The sequence below is a fragment of the Canis lupus genome, chromosome 2 (assembly GCF_003254725.2).
Source record: "Canis lupus dingo isolate Sandy chromosome 2, ASM325472v2, whole genome shotgun sequence".
Classification (NCBI taxonomy): domain Eukaryota; kingdom Metazoa; phylum Chordata; class Mammalia; order Carnivora; family Canidae; genus Canis; species Canis lupus.
The window spans coordinates 82695962-82720951 of NC_064244.1; the positions used below are offsets into that span (position 1 = coordinate 82695962).

A 24990-nucleotide genomic window follows, 5' to 3' on the forward strand; every position below is an offset into this window, starting at 1 on the left:
GGTCCAGGGAATCACCCAGAAGGAAGAGGGCAGCGCCCAGGCGGCCACCCTGACCCGGGGGTTGGCTTGGTGATTTCAAGGCCAGCCAGGCTCCCCCCTCCCCGCCCCCCCCACCTTCTCCTGAAGTCTCTCTGCCTGCAACCTCCTCCCCACTTTTCGTTCTGGAAAAGGGCTCCAGTCTCAGAAACAGGTCTAGGGTCACGTCCAGCACTGGCCCCCCAGGCTGTGCCCCGGGCCCCCCTGTACTACTGGAGCTGCCCCCCACCCCACACTGCCCTGAGCACCCGCGATGGGCCTCGTAGGTGGCGTAGGTGCCACCGGATGGAGCCTCGCTCCCACCGCCTGTGAACAAGCAGATCTGCAGAGACCCCCCCTTCACCCCAAAACAGGCTGATGACAGCGAGTGGCAGGGCCTGGGACGAGGGCGCAGTCAGAGGCCGGCAGGAGGTGCTGGGCGTGACGGAGGGCGGAGGGCCGGGCTCTCAGCAAGCGCAGCGTGGGGGTCCCAGGCCCAGCGGCCACCACTCCAGCGCCCCCTACGCATCGGTGGCACCACGGACCACGGACAGGCCCCAGCTCAGACGCACAGCCAGAGCCAGGAGTCGATGTACAAAACAAGGTTTACTTAGAAGCAGGAGTGCTGCCCAGTATACAGTACAAACTCGGGGATCAACAAGCCTGGGAGCCGCGGCCCCCCAGGGAGGGTCTCCTTCGGGGTCAGAGCTGCCCTGGGAGAGCAGCGGGGCCTGAGGTCGTCCCGGGGCGGCCCACCAGGGGGCAGACACGCTCCACCGCCTCGAGGCCGGGGGCAGGGGCAGGGCAGGGGCAGGGCAGGGGCAGGGCAGGGGCAGGGGCAGGGGCAGGGGCAGGGGCAGGGGCAGGGGCGGCCTGGGAGCCGGACGTCGGACTCCAAGGGAATCCTGGTTTCTGGGAAGCTCTTTCTCCTCATGGCACTGGCTGGACTCGCCTACCGTCCAGAGCTCAGATCCAAGTCCAGCCCCGAGTCCAGTGGAATTTTCAACAAGGGATCCAAGTACCCGGGACCCGGCTGGCTTGTCCAGGAGCCCCCCACCCCACCCCACCCCACCCCACCCCGTTCCTTCCAGAATTCGGTCAAGGCCGCACGCGTCCGTCTGTCCATCCGTGCTCTGAAGGACTCTGGGTGCGTGTCTGGGGGAAGGGGCCTGACCCGTTAACAGGAAAGAATCCTGGGACAGAACTGCCGGTTTCAGCTGCTTCGGGCCGGCCGGACGACCCAACAACACGGCTCCACAGACCAACAGCACACGACAGACACACGGACACAAGACTGGCTCTCGGCGTCCCGCGTCCCCAGGAGACCCCGGCAGGCAGAGCACCCCGGCGGCCCCGCAGGCTCCCTGGGGCTCCAGGACCAGCAAGGTGGGGGTGCTGAGGCCAAGAGGAGCCTCCTCGGAGGCGGGGGCTGAGGTAGGAGGAGGGAGACTGTGGGCCTCAGTCATCTCCGGTTCCTGAAATTCCCTCGGGGAAGCCGGCACCGAGGGAGGCGGGAGGCGGGGCTGGAGCCGCAGGTGAATCCGTGACGGTCAAAGCAGAGACCAGCGAGCTCCGACTTCCGCTTGGTCATTTTGCTGGCTCCTCCGCCTGCATGGTGCTTTTCTTTTTCTTCTTCTTTTTTTTTTAATTGCCGGGTGTTAAAATCGGAAGATTTCTGGTTGGAGGTTGGCCGTCTTGCCCCAACCGGAGCACTCGCGGGGGCTGCTTGGCTGGGCCCTCTGAGTGTCTGATTCCCGCCGCGTGCAGGAGGTAAAGCTGGCAGGCACGGATCCGGGGGTGCTGCAAGCTGCACCCGGGGTCCCCCGTCCCCTCCCTGCACGGAACCATCTGATCAAGGACACCCCCCGCCCCCGCCATGCTGGGACCGTCCTATAGTCTCAGCATCAGGCTAAAGCACTGCCCCTTCTCCATGGAAGGCAGGATGCGGGGCCTCCCAGGAAGCCAGGGCTGCACAGAGCCCAGGGATTTTTTTTAAAAGTAAAAAAATTACAAAAATAAGGGCTCTAGAAGCTGAACTCGCAGGACCAGCTGGGGCGGGGGGGCAGCACTCAGAGTGGCAAGGGCTGGCTCCAGGCGGGCCGGCATGCCCACGTCCAGCTAGCCTCCCGGAGGGACGCACACCACGCCAGGAGCGCTTTCCCACAATTCTCCCTGCCTCACCCTTCTGCCAGCAGATGAGAGGAAGGCTGAGGCTGTGGGGCCACTAAAGGAATTTGGCCCAGAAAGAGCCAGAGTCCTGGGGGGTGGGGGCCTAGAAGGCCCAGGAACAGCCCACCTGGGCTGTGACACAGCTCACGCCAGTCTGGCTAACTGGACTTCATGCCAGCGTCAGGCACACCAAGGGGCAGGGGCTTATCCTCTGGGTTCTCCAGCAGAGTCTCTAGAGCCCCTGGCTGGAACTGAAACGGGCACTCCTCCTGGGAGAAGGGGACCTGCTGGTCATCTGGGGAGCTGGAGGGGCTGGCATCCACGTCCCCCGTCGTGTGGCTGGCCTGGGAGGAGCACTGAGGGCCGTGGTCGGAGCCGCTGCTGCTGCACACGTTCACGATGCACGTGACGTTGACCTGGGTCCCGTGGCCGCCGCACGAAGGCTCTGCCGAACATAAGACAGGAGAGGGCGGTCAGTGGGGGGTCTTGGGGCGCAGGAGGTCTCCGAGGCCTGTCCGCTGCCCAGGAGACAGGTTTAAGACAAAAGGGTCCGGAGCGCCAGGCCAAGAGCCGAGAGGCCACGGTGCCCAGCTCTGCTGTGTGACCTCGGGCAAGTCACTTCCCAGCAACTCATCCCACAGGTGGGAGGAGCCCATTACGTAAAGCAGGTGAAGGGGCCCAAGAAAAAAACCTATTCCCACGGGATCCCTGGGTGGCGCAGCGGTTTGGCGCCTGCCTTTGGCCCAGGGCGCGATCCTGGAGACCCGGGATCGAATCCCACGTCAGGCTCCCGGTGCATGGAGCCTGCTTCTCCCTCCTCCTGTGTCTCTGCCTCTTTCTCTCTCTCTATGTCTATCATGAATAAATAAATAAATCTTTAAAAAAAAAAAAAAAACAAAACCTATTCCCCACTAGAGTCAGAGAAGGGAGCCGGACCGTAAGCGGGCGTTACAGACCCGGGTCACGCAGCGGACAAGGACTATGAGGAGTCCCCTTCGGGACCGCAGGCAGCCTCAGCAGTCCTGGCCACACCAACCAGGAAAAGGCGAGACCCCTCTGTCACCGGCTCCTTGTCCACTTGCAGTAAAGTCAACACCAAAGGGTTTGGAAATCGCTCCCTCGTGGAGCTAAAACATTGACCTTGAGTGTCCCCACCAGCTGGGGGGGCTGGATGCTGGGTGTAAGGGGCTGCATGCACCACGCCCCCCTACGAGGAGAGCTGCTCCTGCTCTTACTGCGGGGCCCGGCCAAGCACCCAGCCACGCCTGCTGTCAGGGTCACCCGGGGTGGCCTGGGTGTCTGTCTCCAGCTCCTGGGAGCCTGAAAGCAGGAGGGAGCGGGGAGTGGCTCTGCTCGGAACAGCCCCAGACAGGCCAGGGGAGGGACGGCTGCACTAAGGGGGCAGAAGGAAATTTCCACCCTGAGCCACCACAGCATCCAAATGTCACTCGGTCACCACGGCCTTTGCACACGGTGACTGAGACGCTGCAGGGGCGGATGGGGGACGACACGTGGGCACCACCGCACGTTCCCATGGTAGCGAGAGATGTGGGGGCGGGAGGAGGGGGGAGCAGAGGTGACACCCGAGAGCTGGGGGGACAGAGAGCAGGGGCAGAGGGTAGGAGGGGCGGGAGACATGGTCGGGGTCCACCTCCAGGCCACAGCGGAGGCCACACCAGGAGGACTATGGAAGACCTGTCGCTAGGAAATCAGAAAGATGATTCCAAGACTCAAAGGCCAGGAGTTTCTCTTTGGAGTCTCAGGTGCTCATCCAGTGAAGGTTTAGGACCACGGGCCACCCGTTCCATGGGGAGCTCTCAGGCTGGGGTGGGGGCACCAGCAAGGCATCCCAGTGATGAGGGCGGGAGGGGCCGGCGCCCCCGGGGTGGGCACCTCAGTGTGTGAGGCAGCCGGGGAGGGCGCAGACCCAGAACCAGGCGGCAGGGAGGCAGAGGCCGCAGCCCCGCCAGCCAGATGCCCTGCTCATCCACAGCTGAGGAAGCGGAGGCTCAGCAGGGTTAAGGAGCCCGTTCAGATTCCCAAGGCACCAGAGCGGCCAGGGAGGTGTCCTGGGAGGACCCGACCCCTGCCGTCCCCTGACCTCCCACCAGCAGTGGGAGACGGACATGCAGGCCCGTGGACTTCACCTGCCCCTGCAAAATACACCCAAGGGAGCCCCAGGCTTTCGGGGAGGGGGCAGGACCTCCCTCCAACGGGGGCACTGAGGCTTCTCCCCACGGGTGACCCCGTCAAGAAGTTTCAACGATCTGTACTAAGGGAGTGGGTAAAAAAAATATCCTACAGAGCAGAATGGAAGGCTAAGAAATGGAGGAAATGGGGGGATGTTGGTCAAAAGATACAAACTTCCAGTTATGAGATGAATTAGCTCTGGAGATATAATGTACAGCATGCTGATTACAGTTCATAGTACTATGTATTATACTTGAAGGTTGCTAAGAGAGTAAATCTTAAATGTTCTCATCCCAACCCCCCACATAAAGTAATTATATGAGTTGTTGGATGTATTAACACAATAAACTTATTATTGTGTCATTCATTTCACAATATATATGTGTATCAAATGATAATGTTGTATATCGTTAACTATACAATATATCAATTATATCTCAATAAATTTGGAAAAAACACATGTTAAAATCGTTTTTATATTTCAAAGCATGGGCAGTATTTTAGTTATCTTTCTATTGATACATAATTAAGGTTTTCTGTAACACAGGACTGTCAACTTTGAAATTTCTTGAGACTTGCTCCACAGACTACCATGTACTCATTGTTTGTAAAGTACTCTGTGTGCTTGAGAACGTACTTTCCATCTAAGTGCAGTGTCTATATGTGGCTTTTAAATCAAGATTACTATTTCTGTTATTCAAATCTTTCTTTTTGTTTAAAATATTGAGAAAGGAGAGGTACATGAGGTAATATACTCCATAAATTTTTCAAATCCTCTTTTCAGATTTGTAATTTTTTCCTTTATATAAAACTTGAAGGTATGTTATCAGATGCATATGCATTTAGAATTTTTTAAATCTTCCTGATTAATTAAACCTTCTATCTATTTATACATTTAAAAAACTAAGTTAGGGAATATCAGTGTACCCAATATTAGGGATTAGAATATGGCTACAGTAATCTAGACAGGATGGTTCTGGTGCAGAGAAAGACCCATAGATCAATGGAACCCAAATGATTTATGGCAAAGTTGTACACACAGTTTACTGGAGGAAGGATAGCCTTTTCACCTAACAGTGCTAAAGCAAGTGGACATCCATAGGCTACAGCAATAATAATAATAGTAATAATAATAATTTAAAAATCTCAACCTAGATCTTACACCTTATACGAAAATTATTTCAAAGTAGGTCACAGACTTACAGGTCAAATATTGAAGTACACAATTTAGGGGAAAAATGAGAAACTCTTTGGCGTCTAGGGCTGGTTAGAGAGTTTTTATATTTGATACTGAAAGCATGTTTCAGAAAAGGAAAAATTGATAAATTTGATAAATTGCTAAAAATTGATAAATTTGACTTCATCAAAATTAAAAATATTTTCTCTGCAAAAGACCCCGTTAAGAGGATAAAATAAAAATCATAGTTTGGGAGGCAATGTTTATAAACAACATATCTGATAAAGGGATTTATTATATATAGAATATGTAAATAATTCTCAAAACCAAATTAAAAAAATAATCTAATTAAGATTTGGGCAAAAGGCATCATCAGACATGTTACCAAGCAGGATACACAGATGAGAAATAATTACATGAAAAGATGTTCAAGAACCACCTGGGTGGCTCAGTTGGCTAAGGGTCTGCCTGCCTTTGGCTCAGGTCATGATCCCAAGGTCCTGGAAAGGAGCCCCCTGCTCAGTGGAGAGACTCCCTCTCCCTCCCCCCCACACTGTGCTCTCTCTCACAATCTCTCTCTCTCATATAAATAAATAATATTTTTCAAAACAGATGTTCAATATCATTAGCCATTAGGGAAATACAAATTAAAACCATAATGTAATATTACACACCTCTCAGAATAACTAAAATTTAAAAAGTCATAACACCAAATGCTGGAAAGGATGTAGAGAAAATTGGTTCATTGCTGGTGGGAAGTAAAAGAATATAGCCATTCTGGAAAATAGTACAGCTGTTTATTCTAAAGCTAAAAATGTATTTTCCAAAAAACCTAGCAATTACTGTCTTGAGCTTTTATCCCAGGTAAAAGATCTATGTTCATGAAAAATCCTATATACAAATGTTTGTGGCAGCTTTTTTCATATTAACTAGAAGCTGGAATCAACCTAGATGTCCTTCAACAGGTAAATGCTTAAACAAACAGTGGTACATAAAAAGTAGCAAACTATTGATACACATACTTGAATGGGTTTCAACGAAATTAAGTTGAGTGGAAAAAAGTCCATCTCAAAAGTTTATTCACTGCATGATTCCATTTTTAGAACATTTTTGAAATACCAAAGAAATTGACATGGAGAACAGATTAGTGGTTGTTAAGGGTTAGGGGTTGTGCAGTGAGAGGGGATGGATATGGATATAAAGTGGTAGCATAAGAGAGTCTTATGGGATGGAAGAGTTATGAATCTTGACTGTGGTCATGGTCACATGTAACTACATATGTGATATAACTGCATGAAAATACACACATACACATACATACACCAGTATTTGGATAGCTAGTGAAATCAATCTGTGGATTGTACCAGTGTCAGTTTCCTGATTTTGATCCGGTATTATATTCATGTAAGGTGTTAACATTGGGGATCTTTGTTAGGGGTGTTTGGGCCCTCCCTAGAATTTCCTGTGAATTTATAAATATTTCAAAATAAAAAACTTTGAAAAGCCATATTTGAAATATCTTGAAATTATTTTGCTATTGCACAAAACAAGCAGATTTGATGCTGTCAATATTATTTTCAAACCTGCATGCATTAAGCAGTAAAGACAAGACATAACTCATTCCTAAATATAAAAGAAACTTGAGCAATCAAGAATAAAAGGATGCAATTTTATAATCCTTACACAGGTACTATTTTATAGCCATGATAAAGATTGGAAGTAGAAAAGAGAAATACATAAATGATTAGTGCAAAAATGATATTTAAAATATTTAACAACTTTTATGGTCTGGACACTAATCACTCAGAGTAGATGGGGGCCAATTATTACAGATGTCAGCCATAAACAGAAGAATTGGTATCTATGCAAAGCAGTGGAAAAATCTATCCTATATGATTTATTTTGATTTTATTTTATTATTTCCTCCACAAAAGATTTATATTCCTAAAGTGTTGGTATTTTGTAGTACCCCTAAGCTGAAAACACTGGAAAAGGTACTATATTATTGGATGAAGCATACCTCAAAGTGCTGCTATAAAAAAATCATGACTAATATGAATAAGTACCAGTTAGCAAAATAAGAACAGTTTCTATTAAGATATTTTAAATTTCCTCAAATTTTTAATAAAACATCCTAAATATCATTATAAAAACAAAGTAACATTCAAATCAGTTCATAATATTTAAAGATAGGAGTTCAAAATATCAATGATTTTTCGATTCTAAAGTTTCAGTACTTGAGGGGTATCTTTAGAGTCTGTTTTTTTCTAATCTTTTACTCATTCATTTGAGAGAGAGAGCAAGTGGATGAGTAAGGAGAAAGGGGCAGAGGGAGAGGGAGAAGCAGATGCCCCACTGATCAGGAAGACCAACATGGGGCTCAATCCCAGGACTCCTAGATCATGACCAGAGCCAAAAGCAGATATTTAACCAATAAGCCTCCCAGGTGCCCCAGAGCCTGTTTTACTGAATTATTCCTAGGGGAAAGCTATCAAGGTACTTTACAAACATAATCTTAGGTTTATTAGATCAGGAAAACAAATATTCAAAGGTGAAATTAATTTGCTCATATTTATTGTTGAGAAATTAGGGTCATTAATTATCAATACAAATTTAATGAGACAACAGGCCAAAGTCCCTATTTGAAAAAGAAATAAACTATGCATTCTAGGAACAGAATGTGAACTACAAAAATAAAATTATGTGTTTCCTAATCTGTGTGACAGTTAAGAAATTCACTTAAGAAATGACCTACAACTACGTACAGATGGCTAACAGACACATGAAAAGATGCTCAACATCATTCATCATCAGGGAAACACAAATCAAAACTACAATGAGACATCACCTCACACCTGTCAGAATGGCTAAAATTAACAACACAGGATACAACAGATGTTGATGAGGATGCAGAAAAAGGGGAACCCTCTTATACTGTTGGTGGGAATGCAGACTGGTGCAGCCACTCTGGAAAAGAGTATGAAGGTTCCTCAAAAAGTTAAAAGTAGAACTACCCTGTGATCCAGCAATTGCACTACTAGGTATTCACCCAAAGAATACAAAAGTACTAAATCAAAGGGATGCATGTATCCTGATATTTATAGCAGCATTATCCACAATTGCTAATTATGGAAACAATCCGACATCAATCCATAGATTGATGAATGGATAAAGAGGATGTGGTACACACATATACAATTGAATATTCCTCAGCCATAAAAAAAGAATGAAATCTTACCATTTGTGATGACATAGATGGAGCTAGAGAGTATTATGCTAAGTGAAATAAGTCAGAGAAAGACAAATACTGTGTGATTTCACTCATATGTGTAATTTAAGAAATAAAACAGATGAACATGGGGGGTGGGAAGAGAGAGAAACACCAGAAAACAGACTATGGAGAACTGAGGGCTGCTCGAGGGGAGGGGGGCAGGGGGATGGGCTAAATAGGCATTAAGAAGGGTACTTGTGATGAGCACTGGGGGCTGAATATAAGTGATGAATCACTAAATTCTACACCTGAAACTAATATTACACTGTATGTTAGCTAATTGGAACTTAAAAATTTGGAAAAGAAAGAAAAAAGAAATGACCTAAAATTGATTAGTGTTTTCTATTATTTTAGAATAGGCACCCTTCTCATGGTCTCACTCATACGTGGAATATAAGAAATAGTGAAAGGGACTATAAGGGAAAGGAGGGAAATCGAGGAGGGGGAATTAGAGAGGAAGACAATCCATGAGAGACTCCTAACACTGGGAAACAAACAAAGGATGGGATGACTGGGTGACAGGCACTAAGGAGGGCACTTGAGGGGATGAACACTGGGTGTTATACTATATGTTGGGAAATTGAATTCAAAGAAAAAAATTTAAAAATAAATGCAAAATAAAAGGAAAACTCAGTACACTATATTGATATATATAAAAAAAGGCAACCTCCTCTTGAAAAAAAAATCCACTTAATATATATTCCAAACATAGCTTATGCTATCTTCATTTATGTGCATTTTGGACACCATTTTTTTTAAAGATAAATAACTCAAAACTTTAGTTTTAACTAAATGTCAATGGAAATGGAGTTCTCACATAGGTAAAGAGGTTAAGATTATGTGATTGTTTTTACAGCAATATGAGAAAACTGCCTTATAATTCATACACATTGAATATGGAAATGAAGCCACCTAGTATGTACAGCTGTGATTACAATTTTCTGAGAATTTAGAGCCATCGTAACAGAATAGAGGGGGACAATCTTTAATCTATCAATATTAGGCTGGAATTAGCTAGGCAGATAATTTTAGCCTGCAAGGGTTTTGTTCATTTCCATCTCTCCAGGATACTCTAGAATAATTCAAAGCTCTTTAGGTAGGCCAACTATTCTGAATTCTTCCTCTTGTCTTCTATGAGGCTCATTTGTTGGCTCAGAACACACAGAAAAGGAAAAGAAAGGAACAGTTATTGAGAGCCTGTAGTGTCACAAGCACTGTCCCTTTTATTTGTGAAGCTGAATCTACAGGAAACAGATATCCTTCCCATTTTTACAGGTAAGAAACCTTAGGTTCTCAGAAGTGAAGAAGTACCTTTCCCAAGAGCCCACAGATTTGTGTTCGGATTAGAAGTTTCCTTGACTCCAAATTTCACACAATTTCTTCTTCTGAATGTGATAATTTAATTACATTTCAACTTTAAGAAAAGAATGATCCTATGAGGTGTCTTCAAAAAGACTTATTTATTTATGAGAAAGAGAGTGGGGGGGGGAGGGGCAGAGGGCGGGAATCTCAAGCAGACTTCCCCCCCTGAGTGCAGAACCTGACATGGGGACATGGGGCTTCATCTCATGACTCGTGAGATCATGACCTGAGCTGAAACCAAGAGTTGCACACTCAAATGACCGAGCCACCCAGGCACCCCAAGGCTTGAATCATGTTTGACGTTAACCCTATAGCTCAGTGAATCTTGGGGGATGTGTCACCACTGAGATATATGTGATCAGCAATGTCTCAGGAGAAACCCCATGGTACTGATTGTGGGGGCCAGAGACACATATGTTGATGTTTTTTATATGCAGTTCACTGATCTTGCCTCCAAACTGTTTAATAGTTAACCACTATTTCTGTGGCGTTTTGTAAAAGACTATATTGGCTTGCTAAATGGCACTCCCCCAAATACTAATATTAGAATCCAGTAGTAGGTGGAGATTTTTTTTTTTCTGCTATGTAGACTGGTGCTAAAACTCTAAAAATGCAGAGCGATGACAAATGCACAGAATGTAGTGACTTTAGTACTTTCGACTGTATTGTGAGAGAAGGAAGTATGCGTTCACGTTTAGTACATTATGCTTCAAGATAAAATGGTTGCTTTGGTGTCAACAGATGGTTGTTTAATATGTATTTGTATGGAGCCATCTATGTTCCCATGTCCCCCTTGATAACAATAAGAAAATATTTGCTAGTTTTTTTCTCTAGCCCAAGAATAATTTAAATCAGTTGATAACCTCCCTTCCATCACTCTTTCACTCAGCTTCTTCTTTTGTAGTTGACCAAGGAATTAACTTTATGTACCAGTGTTAACAGAACTAAAAATGTCAACATTTACAGATCCATATCCACACACGCACACACAATACATATGCACATTCATGACAGTATGCACATATATACAACATCATGGAATTCCATTTTGAGAGATCAAAATTTTAATTACGATAATAATAAAGAATTTATAGTTATGCAATCCAATAAGCTCTAAAATGTTCAATTTAAAAAATACTGCATAAAACTTTTGCTTCCAGGTAGGATGGAGTGAGAAGCTTATAAACCATGAGAACACAAAAAAAATCTACACAAAATGTAAAAAATAAACAATTTAAAGGCATCAGCACTGCTGAAACAACAGGCCTAGGATTCCAAAGAGGAGAAAACCCTGAAGAAGTGAGGGAAGAATTTGCAGCTGATTTTGTTGATTCTGGGCTGTGGTAAGAACCCAGACTGCCTAGGTAGAAGGCCACTGCTAGAGGTTAGGGAAGCCAGCCGAAAGCTGAGGAGTCTTGAGAGCCATATGTATAGATCTGCATACCACCGATTCTTTAATAACCAGCAGAATGCTATGCCTCTAAACACAAAAATCAATAATATTTATAGGTCCACAAGACTGTTTCTCTATATATCATGTTTGATGCCAATGACAAAATATAGACTTGAGAGATCTTAAACAGACAACCCATTATCCCATGATGACATCTGTCAATTCAGAAGCTGCAAGGTCTAGAGGCAAACAGCTAAGCTAAAACCCCTGAAATGCACCACAGGTTTTTGGCAGTCTTGCAATACTAGGAAGAAAAAACATTTTTAAAATATTGGCATTTAAGATCTGCCAAGAGGAAGGCCCCACATGAACACACGGGGCCAGGATTTGTCCTGTGGACCAAATCCAGCCTGCCTCTATTTTCTGTATGGTCCAGAAATGAAGACCAATTTATATACTTTTAAATGGTTGCCAAAAAAAAAAAAAAATAATCAAAAGAACAGTATTTTGAAATTCAAATCCTGAAAGTATACAAAACTCAAATTCTCTGCTCATAAACAAAGCTCCATCAAAATACATCCATGTCCTTTAATTATATATTGATTTGTCTGCTTTTGCATAATGAGTAGTTACAAAGAGACTGGATAACCTGCAAAGCCTAAAATATAGGCTACCTACCCTTTATAGAAAATGCTTGCTGACCTGCAAATAGACTGTTAGTTGAAAACCTTGGGCAAACATCCTAAGCACAGGAACAAACCAGAGATAAATCGGGTCCTACCAAAACTCAGCCCAACCTCCTATTGGCTTAACTCCAGATTGGACTAAGTAATTAGCCTCCACTCTATCTCACTGGCATAAAAAGTATAAACCTTTGCTGGAGAAAGATATTATCATCTTGAGCCTCCATATAATTTTTTTATACACATTTTACACACATCCCAGCATTCAGAAAATTACTCTACTTTGTTGTTTTTTTTTTTTTAATTTTTATTTATTTATGATAGTCACAGAGAGATTGAGAGAGAGGCAGAGACACAGGCAGAGGGAGAAGCAGGCTCCATGCACCGGGAGCCCGACGTGGGATTCGATCCCGGGTCTCCGGGATCGCGCCCTGGGCCAAAGGCAGGCGCAAAACCGCTGCGCCACCCAGGGATCCCAGAAAATTACTCTACTTTGTTTGGTCTGAGTGGAACATATAAAGAAACCTCACTTAATTGGCTAGCTCAACAGCAGTCCATTAACATCCAACATTTAAACACACAATTTTAACCTATGTCTTAAAGAAACGAAAAATAAAACAGAAGTAACAGTATTACATAAAAGCAATTTTCTTGGCAAGAAAACTTAAAATATGTGTCTGGAATAATAGTATTCTAACTAACTAGATGTTAATTTCCATTGTATAACATTCCAGTAATATACGGAATAAAATCTAGGAGTTATTTATTTTGTAGAAAATGAAAACAAATAGTAATTGACTGGTTATAAATCATTCTGAACTACAAGACTATATTGCAGGGCTTGTTTTTCAATGACATGTGCTCCTCAGACACTGGCATCATATTTTAGGTATTTATCATCCTAAGAAGACAGACAAGTGCGGATGTGGGAAAAACTGATAACATTGGAATATTAAAATTATGCAACGTCTTATGCCTACATCTCTCCCAGAATTTTAAAGTTTGATTTTAACAGCTTTTTCTAATAAAAAGAATAACTCAAAGGAACAAGACAGCTGAGAAGTTCAATGTGTCACAGCACTGCAAATCGTTACATTCATTTTAATTAGGATATACTAAGGTTTTTACATCTGCGGCAAAAGTGAATTGTAACTTCCATATATAACAGATCAGGCCATTTTAATTTATAACTGATCACAATCTGCAGCATACGTCTTACTGGTGTCAAGGAAATATATAGCCTAATAGTGATCAAAAGTCCAGGTCACAGAATTTTATGGGCTTCAACCACAAGCAGTCATACTATTCTACAGAAAGCATACAGATATAGCTATAAATATAAAATTTAATATAGACAGTGGTTAAAAACTGGATATTTATGCATTCAAATATGTACATATAAACTGTACACTATAATTCTTAATTGAACTCTTTACAACTAGCTTGTGAACAGTTACAGAAATGAACAATGTTATCAAAATATTATCTGATAAAGCCAGAACTATTGTTACAAAGGACTTTTAGAATTAGAGACTTATAAAAAGTTGACTTTTCAAAAACTTTTTTAAAAGTTTAAACTCTCATCACTTTCTCCACTTTTAAGAGCTTCTCAATGATAGATGCCTGTGAACAGGGCTCTAATAGGTTGAGGAGATAAAGGCTTGATTGTAGTCAAATAATAAATCAAAGGAGAGTATGCTATTTATCATTTTAGCTAAATTTTAAGTGTTCTTTAACATTAAACTCAACATCTTTAAAAATTACAAGTGTCATCTGTAACAGACTTCATCTAATTTACTAATATCAGTGCAAGGTTTACACCCATCTAACCCCCAACATTGTTCAAAAACATTCTTCACATACATGAAAACAGTCAGTTTCTAAGCAAGTTAGTATTACTACACTAGAAACTAGAAAATACTAAGGATATCCCAGGACATTCATGCAACTGGTTATTTAATTCAAATATTTGATTAAAGGAAAGTAGCCATATGTATAGATCTGTATACCACCGATTCTTTAATAACCAGCAGAATGCTATGCCTCTAAACACAAAAATCAATAATATTTATAGGTCCACAAGACTGTTTCTCTATATATCATGTTTGATGCCAATGAAAAGATAAGAGTCCTCAGAGAGACATATTGCAAACAAAAAGTCCTTAGAAGGTGGTGGAAAGTCAGGCCAGGAGTCACATAGAACCAACAGAGATGACAGAGATGTGATATCCGGCAGTTTCCTCAGAAAGAGAAAGGAAAACCACATGGCACTGCTGAAAAGCCGCGTTAATTCTCTCTCCTCTCTAAGCATTAAATAATACACCTTTAAAATTGTCTCAACTACATGATTGCTCCTGTCGGTGAGACCCTCCTTTAAGAAACACAAACATGCTCAAAGCGCAACGCAGAAACATCATAGAAACTTAATGACCTACCATTCTCTTTGCACTCTTCTGGAGGTTTAGCCTTTTTCGCAAGTCGAGGATCCAGCCATGATGTTGTCTTTGTGTTATGGCTGAAAAGAAAAGAGATCACTCTGAACAGACACATACTGAAAGGAATCAAGTTTATTCCTTAAAAAAAAAGGGGGGGGGGCTGTTAGTCCAACAAAATTGCAATCGATACACTTAATTTGCTTACTGGTTCTAAGTAGCCCTGAAGGAGGTGTAAGAGTAATTGTGCAAGGCAGCTGTAAATTTGGCAACCTCAGCTCCCTGTCCTCAAAGCAGCTATTTTTATTAAAATCAACTAGAATGTTGCCAAGTTCACCTCATTGAAAATGCAGAACTCATCCAGAGCAAAAGGAATTTATTACAAATACTGGATTCTCCACTTGGAAGAGCACAGTTCGCAGGCTCTGATACTGTTTCCTCACTTTTGCAAAATGATTATTTTCATCTTAAACCTACCCTTTTCATAAACAGTTGTTTTGTTACTCTTTAACTACAGAGCTGGCAGAGGCAGTATAAAAGTGATGGAAATTACAGCATGTTCCCGGGATGCCTACATTTTCTCAAAAAGTGATTAATAGCAATTTCATTAACCCATATTTAGCTGTGTTGCATCTAAATTTTTTTAATCCAGTTAGGCAGGCATAGGATACAAATGCCTGTATTCTAGTGTTTCTAGAATGGAATTTCTGGGAATTAATAATAATTTAAATAACATTTGTGCTTTGGAAAAAAATATCTTCTGGAAAGCCTTTAGTCAGGAATTTTAAAAACAGAGATGTTCTTACAACAGTGTGTCTTAAAGAGGCCCTGGAATCACCTGCATTGGAGTCACCTGGAGATTAACAGTGCATATTCTGGGTCTTCACAGAACTACTGAATCAGAATCTTTGAGGTTGAGCCACAAAATCTCCATCATTGGCAAGCACTCCAGGTGATTTTTATGCACATTATAATTTGAGAACCACTCACAAGCTCAAAACTGCTCTTTGGAGCTAAAGTCTTTACTGTGTACAGCTGTCTCAAGTGATCCCCTCTACCAATGGACAAATTATCAAGGATGTGACATTTGTGAGGGCTTCAGAAAAAGAATGAACAAAGTCACAGGTGTGGAAAAGTGTGAGACATACAGGGAAGAGTCAAGAGGCCAATAAATGGAACATGAAAGGGAACAGTAGAAAATAGTTTAGAAATATAAATTAAAGCCAGATAATAGGGATATTTGAACACAGCTGTAAGAAAGTCAAATGATAAAGATGAAAGTCAAATGATAAAAATTTCACATATATTTTCTCTTTCTTCCTTGAAATTTAACTATGTTTTATTGTATCACAGACACAAGTATTAGCTAGATAACCTGACAGGCAAATCTCCACTTAGAGCAAAGGTCAAAAAATTCTTCCAGGCAGCATATTTAATAGCAAACTTATAGAGACCAGGTGCCTATCTAATGAAGAAAATTTTAAGGTAGGAAAGAGGAAAGATAAAGACAAGCTGGGAGTGGGCAAGCAAGTCCAGGTGTTAAAGCACATGGTGTTTTCTGGACGATGATCCTGTCTATTGTAGAGCCATCTCTGATTTGAAAACCGAGAGACATTAAGATTCTTGGGTCATGAAGTCTCTGCTCCAGAAGATTCCTTTTTATTTCTGAATTTCACTTGTGGTAAAGCGAAAATACTCTTCATCACTTCCTTCACATTTAGGACCTCCGCAATGATTGATGCCTCTAAACAGGGCTCTCATAATTTGATCAGATAAAGGCTGTGAATTTGGTCAAATTGTAAATCGCCAGGAGAGTGTGCTAGCTTCTGTTTACTCCCAATTTGACCTTTGTAAAATCTGATGGTGCTTTATTATTGAGTTTCAGAAGCAAGTACTACAGACACTTTTGTCTCATTCTGCTCCTCATTTGTAGTCATGTCAATATCATCTAGTCTTTTCCTCTGAACTAAAGACACCCATGGAAGGAGATTATGACCACCTCAAATATGTTAGTGAACTGGGTTCAGTGTTTGATGCTCTTATTTTGAAATAGGCAAATTCACTTAAAAAATTTTTTTTAGGGCAGCCCAGGTGGCTCAGCGGTTTAGCGCCGCCTTCAGCTCAGTGTGTGATCCTGGAGACCCTGGATCGAGTCCCACGTCGGGCTCCCTGCATGGAGCCTGCTTCTCCCTCTGCCTGTGTCTCTGCCTCTCTCTCTGTGTCTCTCATGAATAAATAAATAAAATCTTTAAAAAATTTTTTTTAATAGACGTGACTTCATTACAAAGTGTGCATGCGCATACATGCGCATGTGCATTTGTGTGTAAGGCATGTTCATGTCTGCGTTTTTATGTGTTAGGGAGAAATGTGGGGAGTGAGCAAGGAAAATTTATTTCCCAACTTTTTAAGTACAACTGCTTCTTCAAAATCCTTCCTTCATTTCGGAAAAAAGTCATTTATTTCTAGGTCTTTTAGACATATTCACAAAAGCAAACACATCTAGGACTAAGAGGTAAGGGGCCATTACTAAGCCATTACAGGGAGTCAAATTACCATTTCCATATCATTCCACCGTTGGTCTCAAATACCGGCTAATTTCATAGAGAACTGTGAGTCTCCTAGCTTTCCTGAGTTTATATAAAGCATTTCATTACAGGATGATTGTTTTTTAGGTTGAACTAGCATTAATGGTATGTCACTTTAATACACTTTGGCAGATGGAGTCTCTTACGGTTAACAGCATTTTTAGCTGATCCTCTGAAATGATTCTTAAAGAAATGTGGGTAGTAGTTAGTCTTAAACATCACATGAAGATACAGTACAGTATTTTTCAATAGTGGTTCTCCCCAGCCTTATAATTTGCATACTTCTCCAGGATTACAAAGGGGATATTTTTAATGCATTGGGAGACAACGAACCAAGTGGCTTTTCCATTTCCCTTAAATTATATATTTTTAACCTCGACAATTACCTTTGAAAATAGGATTAAATACTGGACAGGAAACTGTGTACAAAATGGAATCGTTGAGGGATTTTTCACAATCTACATAGCACTTTTCCTCAAGTTTGAGGATGTGATTTCCTTTTACTTCCACTGCTAAAGTAGATTTAAATAAAGCATCAGTTTTCTGGATCTAACCAAATGGTGTGTACACAAACGACAGGAAGGTTAAGAGGCTAATGCTATATGATCTTATATTGATACTAGTTTCTTAAACAGAGACACATACACACATATATGCTGAATTTGCAAAGAAATTTTTTCCCCTAGCTGGAGAATGGAATAAATGTTTTCTAGGAATGCTAAATCATAGTAGTCTACTGCTGTATGTATTCCTATGGATAAAGTTAATGTGATGATCTTGAAAAGTGAGAGATCAAGTGGAGTGAAGTCAGTAGCTATCCAGGTTCAATCAATCTCAGATTTAAAAATCTGTATAAAAACCTTAAAAGTGGTTTATCCAAACTCTTCCCCGATGTTAAACTGTATAATGAATCTATCTGGAGGACTGGAAAAAAACAGAAGTGAAATTTCATTTAACTCTGCAATAGTAGTTTAAATTCATAACAGAATGGCCTTGAAGACATGATAGACTGACTTATAATGAATTAGAAATTTCTGTGTGTTTTTTTTTTTTTTTGTAAGTTTAACCTTTGCCAAACTGACAAAAGCTGCAGGTTAAATAATAACATCTTATCTTCCTGGGGAAACATTCTGCTCACATAGAAAATGCTTCACTTCGACAGGAAAAGCTGCTGACATTATGGCATACCATTGCAAAGTTATTCTCATTATCTCGTAACATTTCCTGATGGTTGACTCTGTCGGGCTACGCTAGAACCTTCATATGCATCACCTCACTTAATGCTAATGAGCCTCTGTGGCTATAGATTTTTAATTCTGTTTTACGGGAGAAACAAAGGTTCAGAGAAGGTGAGTAACTTGCCCAAGGTTACACAGCTAGTGCGTGAAAGTGAAAGGGCTGGCATTAAACACAGTTACATCTGATTTCCAAGTTCAAGTTTCTTAAGCTCTGAAACCAGAGGCATACTAAACCTAACACTTGTTTTTCATACTGAGTTGCTTTATTTCGCTCCCTCAGAGAATACTCAAAGATCTTTTTCTCAGAGCCTTTGCAAGAGTTTGGAAATAGAGACATTTATCTCCCGTTTGAGGAGAGTAATCACAACAAATTCCTTTGTGTTGAATGCCTTGTACTTAGTAGGTATTATATTAAATTGCAGGCTCATAGAGATGAAAAGGAGGACATTGTGATTGAGGTACGGATAGCATCACTGGAAACATTTTTTTCCTTATAAACTTGAATTTTCCATATCAATGGCTTGATTTTAGAAACTAGGGAACCAAGACTGCCTCAACCTTTTAGGTTATCTTTTCTCTCATCTCCAGTATTGGGTTCTCTGGAACCCTGACAAATATGATGGCCTTTAACTTGCCCTAGATCATGGTAACTTACTAACTTTCTAACTCCATTCTCTTACTCATTGCTTTTGCCTTCAGAGTCAGAGAGGGTCTTGACCAACCATGTAGTTCAAACTCTCATTCCAGATGTTCCAGTTATGTCTGCTTTTTCTGTGTTCATTCAGCCTCTGTTTTTAACATTTTCAATGTTGGACATTTCACTATATAATTACGTAACCCATTCCATTTCTGGGTAGTTCTTAATTATGAGACATTTATTCCTACTGCTGAACAGAAATCTTTGTTCCCTATTACATAAAGCTAATGATACTGATTTTGGCTTTTGGAACAGAATAGAGTAAGTCTACAGGTTCTTCTGCATGATGCAGCTTTAGATATTTCAAAATTGCTGTCATTATTTTATTCTTAAAATGTAGTGTTAAATAGAATTGAATATGGTGTTGGAGATACGGTTTTATCAGTAATGAAAATGGGACTATTACTTTCTTCTCAGATTTAGATATTATCTAATTATCAAATAAAATTTGAATGACTATGTTGGGTTAGGTAGAAATAATTTATTTTTAATCCAAGTTGTAAGATGAGATTGCCAAAAAGAGTATGATGGTTTTCAAAATTTATGTGCCCCTTTATGATCCATGGACTTTTTTTTAAAGCATCAACTAATTCAAGAAAAAGGTTTCCCCTCTTGTTTTCTGTAAATAATTGCTGATAATTTAAAAAATATTTTATTAGCATCTTGTACTACAAAAGTGGGCTTCCCTTTATAAAGGACCAGTTTAACAGGGTCTCCTGGTAAACAAAAGTTCCTGGACTGTGTGTGAGAGAGAAAAGATGACAGATGAAAGCTAACCTAGAGCTATCAATTAGGTCTTGTTGGTAAGTGCTGGCCTGGAACTGACAGCTATACCTTGGTGTTCTTCTGCCAAACATCAACAATTTCTTAGCACACCAACTTCAGAGAAGGTCTCTCTATGACTGATGATATCAAGAGAAAAAACAGACCACTCTCTGCTGTATCTTTCCTATTGCAGCTTTAGCCTTGCTTCATCTTTTCACCTTCTAGGTAAGAATTACTTAGAAACCCTGTCAGAAAATCATCCCTGCCCTTCAGAGTATTTAATCTATAAAGAACTCTCACTTCCTTGAACCCTCTTAAAAAACATCTCTTGGAAGACCAAATTCTAAGGCTTCCTACTGAGATGTCACACAGTTCCCTGTAGGTGTGAGCTTTCCCTCATTGTGATGAGTCAATGAACCCACATTGGTTCAACGATATGTATGTTCCTGCTGATTTTGGCTGCAAGGTGCTGATATCTTGTTATGGAAGTGACAAGTAAAATGAGAAAGACTACCTAGAATTTTACCAAATGTAAACCTTCCTATAAATTTCTTATGGCCTATGAAACCAGGTATAATAAATCTACACACAATGATACCAATTTGGACACTATATCCTTTAATAAAGGCCCATTTATGCATGTTACCATGAACTGAATGAAAATCATTTTCTGATGGGAATCCTGCTAATGCTTTCTCTAGAGGCTCATTCTTGACATTCCTCAGAACAGAAAGTAGATGACCTTTTGTTCAGGCACCTGTCTTCTGGCACCTCAGTTTTTATAAGAGAATCAATCCTATCTTCCACTCAGCTGATAAAGCATTTAATGCTCCACTTGACTGGCAATAAGGGCACCAGTACATCAGGTACACGTCAGAAGGATGATCTTGGACTTATGGCTGTTCGATATATTTCAAAAGCACAGCACAGACCTGCATCCAATTCAAAACTAAATGCCTCTCCCCCATTTCCTCTTAAAATCATGTGAATCAGACACTTCTGAGCTAATAATTAAAAAAAAAAAAAAAAAAAGGAAGAAAGAAGAAGAGAAAGAAAAACCCACCTCTCCCCACTCCCCAGCCTCCTCCAGCTTCTTGACTAATACCTCTGGGCAGTTCACTTCAGAATGGAGCAGATTCCTGAGTGCACAATGGCAAACTGGCAGACAAGTCCCCTGTCACAGAAAGCACAGGCGACGCTTTCTTTGTAAAAAAAAAAAAAAAAAAAAAAAAAAACCTCACACACACACAGGAAAATACAGAGGCTGGAACAAAAGACAGGGTCCCCGCACAGCGAGACGAGGCATCGCGCGCCCGTCTTGCGCGCGCCTCCGCCCGATCGTCGGAGCGGCCTCGGCATCCGCCGGCGACGACCCCGCGTCCTCCCCGGGCGGGCGGGCGGGCTCCGGCTCGGGGGGCAGAGGCCGCGCCGCGGGCAGCCTGGGGCGGGCGCCCCGGGGGTCGGGGCCATTTCAAACTTAGCATATTTGGTCTCAATTAGGTGGAAAATGGAGATAAGGCGGGCGCAGCCCGAGGTCTCGGGGCGCCGTGGCAGGCCGGGGAGCGCCGGCTCAGCAGGTCCCGGGCGCCCGGCCGAGCCCCGCAGCCCCGGGGCCGAGCCGCAGCCCCCCGCGCAGCCCCCCGCCCGGACCCTGGCCCCGGCCCGACCCGCGGCGCCGAACAAAAGCCCCAGCCTGGCGGGCGGCCCCGCGGGGGGCGCGGCAAGTTGGGGCTCGCTCACCTGGAGCCGGGCGCCCGCGAGGCCCGGGACCCGCTCGTCCCGCCGCACCTGGCCATGCTCCTCGCTCCGGCTCGCCGCGGACCACCTGTGCCGGCGCGCCCCGTCCTCCCGTCGGCGGCCCCGGGCGCGAGCAGAGCAGCCGCGGCCCGGCCTCCGCGCCCCCCGCACGCGCCCCGGGCTCTGCCTCGTCGAGCCGCGCGCAGCCACCGAACCGCCGCGGACGCTTTTGTTTTCCCTCCTCTCGCAGACGAGGCGCGCGGCGCTCGGCCCGCCCGCCGCAGCCCCCACCTGCAGCCTCCGCGCCGCCCGCCCCGCCGGGGGCCTGCCCATCGCCCCGCGCACCCCGCCCGCCGCGGGCGCCGGCCGCTCGCTCCGGGGCTCCCCCGCTCGGGAGGGGGCGGCCCTCGGCGCGGTCAGGTGACCCCCGGCGGGGCGCGGGGCGCGGGGGGCGCGGGTAGTACACGCGCGGGCACAGTCACGGCACCACGCGGCGAGGGCGCCCGAGCTCCTGCACGCGAAGGCACTCGGGGCCCCCTGTTCGCCCCGGAGAGAAGCTAACACAGGACCACGAGGTGTAATCAAAGTTCTCGGTGTGGATCCCGAGGCCGCTCACTTTCAGAACCGCCCGACTCAACAGTGGCGGCAGCGCTCCCTCCCGGGGTAACGGGCCCCGGGGCGGCCACGAGGGCGGAGGTTAGGGCGACGGGCCCCCCACCCCCACCCCCACCCCCACCCCGGCGGAGGGTCTGTCCCGCGGGGGGCCGCCCGGAGGGGGGCCGAGGGGATGTCTCTGCGGAGATGTCAGTGCGAGAGCAGAAATTTCCGTGCAAACCCCAAGAGCTCCAGAAAGCGGCGCGGGGGGGGGGGGGGGAGGCGGGGAGAGAGGAGCGCACCAAACCCCCTCCCTCGAAACGCAGGGAACACTTACCTGCCAGGTATGCGCCCCGACTGCCAGGTGGAAGGAAGCAAGCCCAGGACGCAGACGAGGTCGCGGGGGTGGGGGTCGTCTGAGCCCGGCTGATGCACACCAAGTAATCCACGTTAGGGGGTCCGGAGCCCCTCGCCCCATTCCCCGCACTTTCCACCCGAGGCCAGCCCCGGGCTGCGCGCTCCGGCCGCGCGGAGATGGCGGGAGCTCGCCGCGGGGGTTCCCAAGTGCCGCGTCCCGGAGCTCCAGGGCGCGCAGCCCCGACGCCGCGCCTCGCCTTTCTTTGCTGCGCAACGCCGGCGCGAGCCCGAGGTCCCCGCCGGCATCCCCTCTGCAGGCCCGGACAGCGCCCGGGGCAGCTCGGCCCGCGGCCCGGAGCTCGTAGGTGCGCGGGGCCGGGGAGGCGGAGGGAGAAGCGCGGAGCGGCGGGCGGGCGAGCGGGCGAGCGGGCGAGCAGCAGCCTCCTCCGGCCCCGGCAGCCCCGCGCGCGCCCGCGCCGCCTCCGCGCTCTGCCCGCCGCCGGGCCATTCGGCCCTTATATACCAGCCGGCCCGGGGGCGTGGCCGGGGCGTGGCCGAGGCGGGTGGGGGCGTGGTCTGGGCGTGGCCTGAGCGGGGCAGCCAGGGAGCCGCACTGCTTCCTGGGAACTGTAGTTCCCTCCACCCCATCCCAGCTAATGCACAACAGCTGTCGGCATGGTTGCCGCTCGCCCTCAACAGCGGTGCCCCCTTGCGCCCTCCCTTCGCAGGGAAGGCTGGGATTCCCGCCTCGCTGTCAACTCCGTTAGATCTAGGCTGGTCCTTGATGCACAAGGTGGGGGACCTCAAGCCCCCTAAACGCCTCCCGCGATGACAAGCCTGGAGTCAGACAAACCGAGCTAGGTTGCAGTCCCAGCCTGCCATGAACCGCCCGTGTGACCTTCAAGGAAGCGTGTGACCTGCGAGGCTGCAGAAACTGAAGTCTGATCAAGAGCATGGCAGCTCCTCAGATTCTTCATCGGAAGCAAAGGATATTAGAGTTTGCTTCCACCGGGTTGTAGAGGGAGGTGACCCCTGCACAACGCGGCCTGATCTCTCCGCCTCTAACACGAACTGTAATTCTCTAACGCTTGTTAAGTGCTGGGCAATTTTGGTTTCGGGGTTCCGCTCCTGCAAACCAAATGCCACCTTGGGACCCTCCTAGAATAAAATTCTGGAGCTGCCATGGCCTTCATCAGGCTTCAGTTTCTGCAGCCTTCTCCTGGTGTATGGGACACCTGAGCAGCTGCACACCCTGGGAGCCAAAGGCGGAGTCTTCCCTCAAGGAGCGCACAGTCAAGTGAGAGGCGACAGCGACATCGCAGTAACTATGTGGACACGCAAGGGGCTGTATGGACCAGGGCACCTAACTGTGCATGGTGGGGGGGCATGCCAAGGCAGCCAGAGGGCTGGTGTCTGAGTGGAATCTGGAAGGAATGGGTAGGAATTAGCCAAAGAGACACGAAACAACAAAGGCAGGCAGACAGCTGGCTGTGCGGAGAAACTGTGAGGGTATAAAAGAAGGAAACGGGGAGGGAGACTCACTGCAGAGGAGGGGAAGGGTCTTGTATTAATTTCCTAGGGCTGCTGTACAAACTGGGTGGCTTAGAGTGACAGATGTTTATCATCTCAGAGTCCTGGAGGATTGTTACAGTTTTGCATACGTGGGTTCCTATCCACACACATTCCTCCAGACAATGACCCCCCAGCAGTAATGAGCATTAGATCTGTGGTTTGTTTCTCATACCACTGTCCAATAAGAGGAACCAGGGCTCCTCAGAGAAATGGCTGGTTTTAGGATTGGGGTAGGAAATATACAAGATGAGCCTGGAGCATCTGGAGTGCCAGAAAGTAAGAAAGTGTGAACACACACACACACGTGCACATGTATACACACACACCCTCACATACAAGGATAAGGGTGCATCAAAGGCATACAGAATCCCTATGAATTCGGCCTGAGATTTAAAGAGAGACCAGCTGGAACGCTACAGTGAGAAGAGTTCGTGCATCTATCAAGGTAGGAAGACGGGGAAAAAGAAATAAAGAAACAAAGGCCTCCAAGGGGGAGGGGCCCCGCGAGGAGCCGGGCTGAGGCCGGGGCGAGTGTCCCCAGGACAGGAGAGCCCCGTCCCGGAGGAGCAGGAGCTGCACCGACCTTCCCGGGCGGAAAGGGGCTCGCAGGGAGTTGGAGCAGGACCCAGGAGGGCGAGGATGCCCTCGGGCTCCCCGGGACAGTAACAGCAACTGCGCGCCCAGGAGAGTGCGCCGAGCTCCCTAAGGGCTGCAGCGCGCACGGCGGGACCCGGTGGGACCGGCGGGACCCGG

The 24990-nt window shown here is 45.6% G+C and overlaps 2 protein-coding genes across 6 annotated transcripts in view; both read right to left on the reverse strand.

Annotated features, from left to right (window-relative positions):
* VPS13D (vacuolar protein sorting 13 homolog D) overlaps positions 1-24990 on the reverse strand; it is a 316308-nt gene that overhangs the window by 242911 nt on the left and 48407 nt on the right. The window lies entirely within an intron of this gene.
* On the reverse strand, positions 603-21876 carry LOC112642525 (tumor necrosis factor receptor superfamily member 1B-like). The gene is made up of 3 exons (XM_025420189.3): positions 21718-21876; positions 14696-14775; positions 603-2629 (listed from the first exon to the last, which is right to left on the reverse strand). The coding sequence occupies exons 1-3, from the start codon at positions 21771-21773 to the stop codon at positions 2343-2345; spliced, it is 423 nt and encodes a 140-aa protein (XP_025275974.1). The 5' UTR covers positions 21774-21876; the 3' UTR covers positions 603-2342.

Excerpts from the sequence above, each read along its gene's own strand:
- LOC112642525 (XM_025420189.3), bottom strand. The coding sequence starts at position 21,773 with ATGGCCAGGTGCGGCGGGACGAGCGGGTCCCGGGCCTCGCGGGCGCCC. Across the intron at positions 14,776-21,717 it reads TCGCGGGCGCCCGGCTCCAG|CCATAACACAAAGACAACAT; the intron begins GTGAGCGAGCCC and ends TTTTCTTTTCAG. Across the intron at positions 2,630-14,695 it reads AGAAGAGTGCAAAGAGAATG|AGCCTTCGTGCGGCGGCCAC; the intron begins GTAGGTCATTAA and ends TATGTTCGGCAG.